The following is a 10,669-nucleotide window of genomic DNA, read 5'->3' as shown; positions in this document are numbered from 1 at the left end:
GCTTCAGCGCGGAGCGCGAGCCTGCCCACGCCGTCTGCGCATGGGCGGGAAGGGCTCGCGTTTGTCCCTTCCCTGCATCCGTTCGCGTTGCGAGGACACAAATCGAGACCACTCCCCCGCACATGCGTGCGCGCGCCCCCCCTCCGGCGACTTCAATGTCATCACTTGTTAGGTAAACAGGCTGGAGGACGACGGGTGTGATCTTGGCAGCCAATCTGCCCAAGGCTTCGACTGTTATTTATAAGCCACTGCTCAGCCCTCCATCAAGACCTTCCCATCACGCTTGAGGGCTCGGTCTCCGGCTGGCGTCTCAGGGCTTGTGTGGGGTCAGTAACGACTCGCAGAGGACCCACCGCATCCAACCATCCACGCAGGGATTTTCCTACATGCCTCTTCTTACCAATTATAGCTTTTCACGTTTTCAAGTAGCGACACACCCGCTTTCAGTTGAGAGATGCGCCAGGTATCCCCAATCCAACAACGCGCTACTAATGACTTTAGATCAAGCGAAGGGGCTCTGATCCATGCTGGGACCCTATTGGGGAAGGCGAGGCGGCTTTAACGCTGTTGTCCCAATAACCCCCCACCCACCCGGCCGTCTTTTACACCGCCAAAGAATACTCCATTAGGATAAATGTTTAATTTACCAATGCAGTTTAAGTGCCCTCCTGCAAACTGTTTCCTCAGCTGTTGGCCTCAAATGCCCTTGCTACCATAGCCAATGCTTGGGACCGACAGCTGTAGTCAATCACCTGGCAGCTCATACCTTCACCACCACTTCACTAAAGCTTATCAGCCTTCCACATCTGCTTCTGACTTGGGAAGCCCAGCCTGATAAAAGAGTGCAAGCTCAGGCTTCAACCGCCCCCCCACCCCCCAAGATAGTACATTATACTGGATACCTTAGACTAAAAATTTGTTTTTCTGTGCCAGGCTAAGTCCTTTTTATTTAAAACTTATTTTGTTAATTTATTGGTTATTTATAGGATTTTAAATCTTTTAAGCCGAGATGCACTGGGTTTTAGTATTTTTATTGTATAATTTGTTATATTTGTATATTTTGTTCTTCTTGTGAGCTGCCCCGAGGCTTTGTTGCGATGGGGGCGGCATAAAAATGTTTTAAATAAAATAAAAATATAAATCCTATAGAATCTGGCCTCAACAGAGTTGCTTGTATACTGTTAAAATGTATACTATTAGTAAAAATGTAGCTCATCTTTTTTCTACTTCAACTATCTTGGTAAGAATTTGAAAAAAGGCCAAATATTCTGCATCTTTATTGGAAAGAAAACTTCACCTGTCAATAGCTAGAATATACTGCTACTGTGAAAACTGATTTGCAAAAGTAGTACTTAAGGATAACAAGTAGACATCAGTTGTTAGGGTAGAGAATACAACAGCTTTGCTATTGGCATTTTTCCAGGGGCGTTTATTAATTCAAAACAGGAAAAGTGTTTCTCTGTCCTTAATTCTTTCTCTGCAATCCTTGTGATCTTCCTTTTGCTATTCCTTTCTCCTTTTCAGTCATGTCTACTCAACTGTGAACCTAAGCGTAAAGACTGCCTTACCTTTGCAGTGTTTGGAAAATTGTGTTTTTTTGTTTTTTGTTTTGCAAGAGTCCTGCACAACAGATCAGACTGCAATACATTAACTAAATGCATTGTCTAAAGCTGCATAGAGAATTCAGTGAATCAGAGATGCATGGTTCAAGGTTCACACCTGCTACTACACTCATTTCCTTTTTCAAGCAATAAAATTTATGTAACCTCAAACTTCAGTTCCCAGTGTTAACAGATGCTAACACAGCAACAAGGTTAGTTAAGAACCTTTTATGTTTCTAAATAACCTAGAACGCCCTCAGCTCTTTAATCTTCCCTATATTAGAAACTGAAATGTACTATATAAATAAATGCAAAGAGTCTGAACACAACAGAAACAATGTTTATTTTGAACAATGATTACTGTAACTGAAGTCTCATCAACAACTGACTAAAACAGCCAGACTTTTCCTGCCCACTTCATATTCTCTTTCAACCATTTAAGTACACAAGCATACTCCAAAGTATAAACTTGCTCCATGTTAATGTTTACTGTCAAATGCTTTATAAAAAGCTTTGGACTAGATATACGAGCTGCTTGAATCAGCCTCTCCACTGCACTTGGATAGTCATCTTCATTTCGTACATTGTTGTCTTCACATCTGAAAGAGGTTTCACAATCACAAAAAATACGATCAGCAGTTCTTAGAGATAACATACAAGCTACAATCTTGTCTTTCTTCCTAAAATATGTTTATATGGAACATTCACCCGGTTTTAAATTTTTGGACTGCAAATTCTTAGCATGCCTCATACTAGCTCTGCTGGTTAGGGAAGATGAGAGTGTTGCAGTCCAGCATCCGAAAAGCCAAATGTTCACAAAGGGGATTGGATGGAGAAAGTGGCTATCAGTGGCTACTAGCCTTGCTGTCTATGTGCTACCTCCTCTGTCAGAATTGTTGCAAAGCTTTGGCAGGTAGAGGTCTTGTGCCCATCCTGCCTGAAGGACCCTGTGGATAGCTGGTCTCATACTGTGTGTATGAAATGGACCTACTTTACCTCATCCTAGTAACATAATAAAGCAATCTGTGACTTGATATCTTACTGTTTTCCCACCATGCACAGATGATTTTGTGACGTGGGAGACAGGAATATTCATGGTGATTGGTAATTGTACTGACCTTTTTAGTATTATTTGAAGTATCTGATTGGATGCACCAGGGCTTTGAACACAACTAGCATTTGAAACCAAGAAGATTTCAATTGCTAACAGCATTTCAATCTCACTCATATAAGATGGAATCAGCAGAAGTTTGCGGTAAAGGTTTCCCTTCAGTGGTGGGTAACAACCCAATGCTAAAGCACCTAAAAGACATTAAAAAGTGTACTAAATAAAATGTATTTCTAGGATTTTATACAGGCAGTTGGTTATATTACAAAGTCTCTTCTGAGAGTAAAGCTGTATTCATTTTCCCCTACTACAGGAACTGCTGGTTTGGAGATTCTCAATAAAAAAGAGGGAAGAGAGAGAAAACCTGATCTAGTTTAGAATGGTTAGTGCTAGTTTGTGTATTCTATTAGAACTGGAAAATTCTAAACTTCTGATAATGGGATTCTGCTATCAACATCAAAAGACAAGTCCTCAATTTGTGATTGGACCTTCTGAGACAGACCTGCAAAATGGAGTCAGACATGACATCATAGTTTTGTAGCTCCTCTCAAAGCCTTATTGTCACAATCATTTTGGTGAGGCACAGGGCCTACAACTGAAAGACTTGGACCAATTTTCACTTGCTGTCCAGGAGATAATCATGTAAAGTCCCAGTCCCCCCCCCCCCGCCCCCGCACAGTAAAGTTGTTATCAGGACATGGAAGCTTTAAGGCTATGTGCTGTTGATGAGTAAATGAGCCGCCCCATTGAGTTGAGACATCTTCCTTCCATGTCTACAGCAGCAGAGTAAGATTGCCATAATCATGGAGTTTGGTGTTGGTGAAAAGTTTGGATGGGTGAAAAGAAAAGCCACACTCTTTACTTGTATTTTGGATATATGTTCCAGCCTTTTCTATGTTGAAGTCATGGAGGATGGCATTTTCCAGGACTGTTAAACTGTCTGGAGAAGTGTAAAAAAAAAAAAAAAAAAAGGAGGCGAACTCCATCAGAGTTGAGGATTCTGATAGGACCACATCAAAGATGAGATCCTACACCTGTGGCACCAGCCATTTGGTATCCAAGCTGAGAGATTGCACCATACGCAAAGTGATCCATGTCTTCTGAAGATTAAATGTTTTGCTCCTTATGATATTATCTGGCAAAAGGATGGATGCAACCACACAGAATAAGACGATGTTTTCAACTGACAGACTTTACCTCATCAGGTCTCTCCCTTTCTTCTGATCTCAGGACCAAGTTTGATAGTGAGGATTGCAAGCTGAGGAGGGGTGTTCACCCTGACAAAAGATCTCTATCAGTTAGTCCTCTACCTATCAGTGTCTAACTGCGGCAAGATGGTACCAGTCATATGAAAAGTCAACATCAGCGTGATGAGTGTTAGCACCAATGGCATTACAGGTTGCCTTGAAAGCCACCACTACTGGTACTCAATCCTCAGTATGACCTGAGTGGAAAGGATGGCTCTGAGCATCACTGTAGCCATTCCTGTAATAGGGCTGATAAAGTAGTGTTGTCCAGTCTGAGACTCTCTTCCAGTCAGGGAGGGAAAGATTATTTTTCATGATGCCAGCAGTGAGACAATCCAGGGAGGGCTCACACAGTGTCAAACATACAGCAAATTACTGGCAGGAAGCTCCCAAGCATCTCAAGCTTGAAGGAGAGGTCTGATCTTCCCTTCAGAGACTGAGGCAACTGGAGTTGACTGCCACTGGTGAAAGAGGCACAGACTGTATGGGATAATCAAGGAGTGGCAGCAGCCAAACTGGAAATGATTGATGAGTCTCTTGAGTGCTCTTGATAGGAAGCAGACACTTTCTTCCTTTTGGTCTAGTCTAACAGGCCTTTTTTGACAATTCTTTCACTAAGAGGGGGGACGGTTAGGTCTGTGAGTAGAATTGGGACAACTGAAGAAAGTGAAGACCTAAGCTCCACAGCAGTAGCAAAAAAAGTAACTTTTTGCAAGGAAATCTGCTGCAAATCCATTGCAAGACAAGAAAGTTCCATTGCCTCTAGTGCTCTCTTCCAAAGCAGATCCTTTAATCTGTCAAACTTGATTCTCCTGCCGTGTTTAGTCAAAGTCTCACAATATGGGCAAGAATCAATTAAATGTCCCTCATTCAGACAAAGTAGAGAGTGAGTGACCATTGGGTTGTGCAAGTTTGCTGCCACAGTACACACACTTCTGAAAAGCTGCCTTTGAGTCCATATATCTCTCAGGTGAGGAAAATGAACAAAGAATGTCAAAAATAAATAGCAAAGTAACAGAGTAAGAGAAGAAGAAAAAGGTCAGTGACCTCAACAAAAATGGTCAGTGACCTCAGCACATTTTTCTAAAGCAAAAGGACAACACTCCCTACAAGGAAACCACAAGGTCAAAGAGTATTAAGGGAAAGGACAGAAATACATTAATGCTATACGGTGGGGCAAGTTTCCCACAAAAATTCTTCAGCTACCAAAGCTTCCTGAATTGAAGCTCTGTGCATGTTCAGAGCCCCTGTGTGTGATGCACAGAGACTCTGAAGAACAACTGCACTTATAAGAAAGCCATAATGGCATTCTTGCAAAAGACTGAAACATTTTTGACCCCTTTTGAACAATTTTGAGGCACTAATTTTTTAGCTAGGAGTATTTCCTGACAACAGGGTCCACACATGTACAGAGTCTGTGTGTGTGCTGCACAGAGTCCATGAAGAAAATTGCAAGGTTCAGATGATAAACCACCATGGGTTTGGGCAACCATACAGAAACTAGGGGTTCTCAGAATGGTTTGTTCAGAAAATGTGCCAGTTCTGGGGAACACAAGTACCCAGAGGCTTATGTGGTGAAACTCACTCACTCTGTACTAAGTTATCTATGTATAATTGTGGGCTGGACTTCAGCACAAATGTTTTAAAGTGTTCGAACTATCTAAATGTTGTAGACACTTGTAAAGAGAGCTTACTTTTATAATGTGTCCTGGCTTTAAGCCACAAACAGCTTCTTCCTAGTGCTGTGATTAATGCCCGAAGTAAATTGAATTGGATAGGAATGTTCTTTGTTAACATGAATTCTACCGCATTAGATGATATTCCAAGGTTCTTGCTCTCTAAACAAGCATCCAGCAGTTTATTAAACAAAAGGCTGTACTGGGATACATCCAGAGTATCTGTAACAAAAAAATATTTTCTCCAGTTATGGAATAGGTCACTAATTTCAGCAACATGGAATCAAAGCAAACTATGGGGAGTTTGTTTAAAACTTTTCTGCGAATACTAAGGTATATGAGATCTCTCTCATTTATGAATAGACCACAGCTGACATTGCAATAGTTTCCCTCCTTAAATTTAAGCCATAGTTGCTTCCGAAAAAGACATTAAGCACACTTTATGACAGGTGGGGGAGATACAGTGGTGCAACAGGCCAATGGAGCAGAAAGAAAAGTAGACACTTTATTATCTAACCAACAGATTCCTAACTGCTTGGGGAGACTCCAGTGACCAAACTGCTTTCTGATGCACACTTTTACAGGCTGTATTATATCAGTCTTATACCAAGTATGCTGACTTCCAGGCTCAATTCATGGTACTGCTTCTTACCTATAAAGCTCTAAACAGCTTGGGGCTAGGATATCTGAAATAAAATTCTTTTCCATATTTACCGTATTTTTCGACTGTAAGACACCCCCATGTATAGGACACCGCCCACTTTTTGTACTGATCTCCAAGCAAGCAAGCTGCTGTTGAATGCACCCGCCTCCCCCCCCCCCGATCACACCCGCACTGCCTCCCCTGCAGCGCGCCCACGGTTCTCCTCTCGGCCCCCCATGTATAAGACGCCCCTCCATTTTTAGGTAAATATTTTTAAGAAAAAGTATTGTCTTATAGACAGGAAAATACGGTATCTGTTAGAATGCACAAGTCCCTGTTGTATATTCCATTACTGAAGGAGTCTACAGTGGTGGAAACATGAAAACGGGTCTTTCTGTGCAACACTTCAATTATGCAGCTCCCAGCTTAGGAAGGTAAGATTAGCTCCTCCATTGTTTGGTTTGGATAGGTAATAAAATCATTTCTACTCTGCCCAGAATTTTGCAGTTTTGAATAAAGGAGCCAATAGCTGATTTTATTCCTATGGGGATTTCACCTCTCTGTTGAGATTTTAATATTTGTTTTGTAGACAACCTTATGGTTGAAAGATGATCTACACAAATTTTGATAAATATTTGAACTCTTATTTCCCCACACCCCACAAGTATATCATAATGGTTTCCAAGTCTGTTGTATGCCAGTAAGTAATCAACTGCAGTAACAGTTTGCAGTTATCCCAGCAACACACAAAACTGCTCAGGTTCTTGATATCATTTTCTTGAGTATGCATTCTCAGCATGCTGCTCTTTTGATCTTCCTTTTGTCCCCCGGAACTTGATTCTGGGCTCAAATGGGAGTAATGGTTTTACTTTTTCCATACTTTCTTTCTCTCTGAACAGCAAGACTTACGGCATTACAGAAGCATTAAAGCTATACTGGGAACTTTAAAATAGATCGCAAAGGCCAGATCTTAGCTGGGATCCCATTTAAAGCCTTGTAGCACAACTTATCTAGGAAGGAGCAACTCCATGTGATGGCTAATTTTGTAATTCTGACTGTAATTCTGAAGCTAATTCACACTGCCTGCCTTTCTAGTAGATATGAAACTAGCAGTCTAAAAAAAACAAGTCATGATACAGGGAGTAGAGCAGCACCTTAACTTGCTTTGTTGATTTCTTAAGGGCCTTAAGAAATAACCACTCATAACCACTCATGCATTTCTCAATTCTATAAACCTCAAGATAGATGAAACCAAGAAGTAGTGGTTTCAAAGTAAACAGTGGTTTCTCTTACCGGGAAGAGAAAGAAAATTGTTGCTGAATGAAATGAACCCTCAATATCAAGATCGTACAGCATGAAGACAACATTTTATTTCATATTAGTCAAAATGATATCTGAACTACATTAATATTAGTTATTGAAGATGAAAATATAAATTCTTACCACAAGAATTCTCAAACCCTGGTAGATTTTGCAAGACTTCAAATGCCTCTCCATATCGGCTTTTTGTAATATATTCAGATGCAATTGTACATAGCAAATTATGTCGATTGAGGACATCCATTCTATCACAAGGCCATGATAGCGTATTTATTATCCAATCTGACTCTGGAGAGATTAATACTGTTGTTTTAAAAGCTATTAAAATAAGGCCATGAATATCAAAGCAAAGACAAAATCTAGTGCTTAATCCTCAACACTGCTGTTTTGTACACCTCCCCAAGTCATCTCACTGTATCTGAGATTTAAAATAATCTCAATTCTATTATTGTGGTATTTCCAGGATATTTTCATTTCTGTAGGAAGGAGGAACAGACTCCTAGAAGCCAGAAGACCATATCCTCTGTTACCTGGAGAGCTGCTGCTGCTGCAAAAGTTGTCAAAAGGATCACTGGAAGTAGCACAACAGCAAAGCAGGGCTGCAGCTAGGATTCAGTAAATGGGAGATTGCCCAGGGAATAACTGCATAGCATTCTGCAGTGCTGAGGAATGCTGTTTGTATTAAGTCCTTAATCTCCCAGAACATTGCAGAAATAATTATGAAAAAGTGCTTGTTAAAAACTGCCCATATTGTGGATCAAACATTTCTCCATCCAACAATGCATAAAGTCTGTAGGAAACCACATTTTAGATGACTAAATAGTTACTCTCAGTTCCTTTTTAATACTCTATTGGCTTCAATGTATTTCAATTATATTTCAACTTTGGTTAGCAAATGATAGAAGATATAATTTTAAATATGAGCTTGAGCTATGTTTGTTTTTTACTCTATCTCTTTTGTGTAATTTCTTTTAGACTGTAAGCCTGAGGGCAGGGACTGTATTGTTTTTATTGATCATATGTAAGCCATGTTAGGAGCCTTTTGCAGTAAGTAGTGGGGTAATAAAGCAAGAGAAAGAGAGATAAGGTGGAGAGAGGCAGCAACGTCAGCATTTGGACCTCTTAGTCAGTTTTTCTGCTATATTAAACTCTAACAAATGAAAATGAATACACTCGTGTTATTTCAATCCCTGTTCATTTTTGTTAATATAACTTTACCTCTTAGTACCCATATTGCTCCATCTAGGCTCCCACATTTGAGAAAAATTTCCACAGCAACATTAACAATGTGGCATCTTGGTGCTAATCTTTCTTCACCAAGAAGTCCTTTAAAAAATGTGAAATTTATTTTTAAAGCATGGAACACATCCAGAACCTTCCTGGCCTGTGATAGAAAAGAAGAAAAGCAGGACTGAGAATTACTCCATCACCCTCTTGTCTTAGAACAGTTATACACATGCAGTGCTGTATTCATTTACTTTTATCTTACCAGATTGCTTAGTCTCAGAACTAACATTATTTTTAAGAATTATTCAAACATAGATATCACTTTCCACAAAGGTATCAAAATGATGAAAATACAGTAAAATGGCATAAGAACACTATGGCAATAAAACTAATACTACAAATTAATCAGCAATAAAACTGCACACTCTACCATGTGCTATAGACCACAACTGGCTGAGTGGCACTTTGGAGAAAGCCTGTATGATGGCACATTTTAACATGGTTGAACATTAGAACTGTGAGATCCAGTTTAATGTTAACTGAGAAAGTGCTCCAGAAGGCCCAGAAGGGAACTGCAACACTAAGTGCTCTAAATCCCAAGTGCTCCTGAAATGAACCTCCGGGTCCCGTGGCACCCTCAGAAATGCCGAAGTTTGACAATTATGCTATCAAACTATCAATTTAGCTGATTTCTAGTGCACTGCCATCACTGACCATGCACATCTGCTTATAACTTAATTCAAGAATATTATTTAGGTGCCAGGTTATGGAGTTAAAATGCAGCTCTTATATTAACACATGTTCATCAACTGGCAAAAATCACTTGAAATTCTAACTATGGCTATGTAATTCACCATCTTGGCTCCTTAATCATGACTTGAGCAATTAATTCGGCTTGAAACTTCCAATCAGAACAAAACATACAAGCTCCAATGGCAGAGCATGCATTATGTCACTATAAATTTTAGAAAATATATTACAAGTCCTTCTATTGAAGGAAAAAACCCTGCTTCATAAACCATCTATTTAAACATTGAAATGTGGCATGTTCTTCAATGCCACAATAATTAATATACATATTTTACAGAAGGAAAGACAACATCGCATTCTGCCCTTCCACTACACCCACTCTACTTTCCAAGAATTTTAATGCATCCTGGAAAGAAATGGCTTATGTGTAATAAAGTCAGCTTCACATTGTTTTTTTCAACTGTTCAAAGATGCTCCTTTAAATGTGTATCCATTTCTGATTGAACCAGGATCTACCCAGAAGTGGACAAAAGACTCCTTGCACTAAAAATAAAACACTATGCAGGCACTGTGTTCAGTCTTTTCTGCCATATATATTTTTTCCTGGTAATCAAGAAGAAGCAGAATTGAGAAGACACAGGACAGCTACAAATAGAAGACAAAGACACCTGAGTCCTGTGAATCAGACAGTACAACTGCACAATAAAATCCTTATCTGGAACCATCCACTGTTATACTGGAGTATTTATATATTTGTGGCAAGATCAGTCACAGTTAAAGGATCTTTCAGGTCTACTGATTTAAGTGGAGGAGGTAAATGCATGCTTAAGAGTCTTTCCCACTGAATCCATTGGGACCCAGCCAGTGTTTGCAGGGTAGGGCATTCACATTTTATTCTGCATCATTCTGAACACTTGGAATTTCTGACATACTTTCACTAAGTTTGAAACTTTTTTTTCCTTCCAAAGTGTGAATTTCTAATCAAGGTTGGGAAGTGCTATGCTTTTCCATCTTTAATTATATAGAAGAGATTCAAAATTGGGGAATGTCATATTTGAATCGTTTCAGTAATGTGCATAGTATTACTATGCAATATT

At 39.8% G+C, this 10,669-nt stretch overlaps 1 protein-coding gene across 1 annotated transcript in view; it reads right to left on the bottom strand.

Annotated features, from left to right (window-relative positions):
• Positions 1-1,989: 1,989 nt before the first annotated feature.
• TOPAZ1 (testis and ovary specific TOPAZ 1) overlaps positions 1,990-10,669 on the bottom strand; it is a 47,537-nt gene continuing 38,857 nt past the window's right edge. The window contains exons 15-19 of the mRNA XM_044419145.1: positions 8,814-8,979; positions 7,719-7,883; positions 5,651-5,854; positions 2,720-2,903; positions 1,990-2,200 (exon numbers count right to left, since the gene is read on the bottom strand). Coding sequence (XP_044275080.1) covers positions 1,990-2,200; positions 2,720-2,903; positions 5,651-5,854; positions 7,719-7,883; positions 8,814-8,979 — 930 coding nt within the window. The remainder of the gene's footprint in view (positions 2,201-2,719; positions 2,904-5,650; positions 5,855-7,718; positions 7,884-8,813; positions 8,980-10,669) is intronic.

Source organism: Varanus komodoensis, unplaced genomic scaffold, assembly GCF_004798865.1.
Source record: "Varanus komodoensis strain SLA01 unplaced genomic scaffold, ASM479886v1 scaffold10, whole genome shotgun sequence".
NCBI lineage: Eukaryota > Metazoa > Chordata > Lepidosauria > Squamata > Varanidae > Varanus > Varanus komodoensis.
The sequence above is the reverse complement of the archived record's forward strand: the minus strand, read 5'-3'. Positions and strand labels throughout refer to the sequence as shown.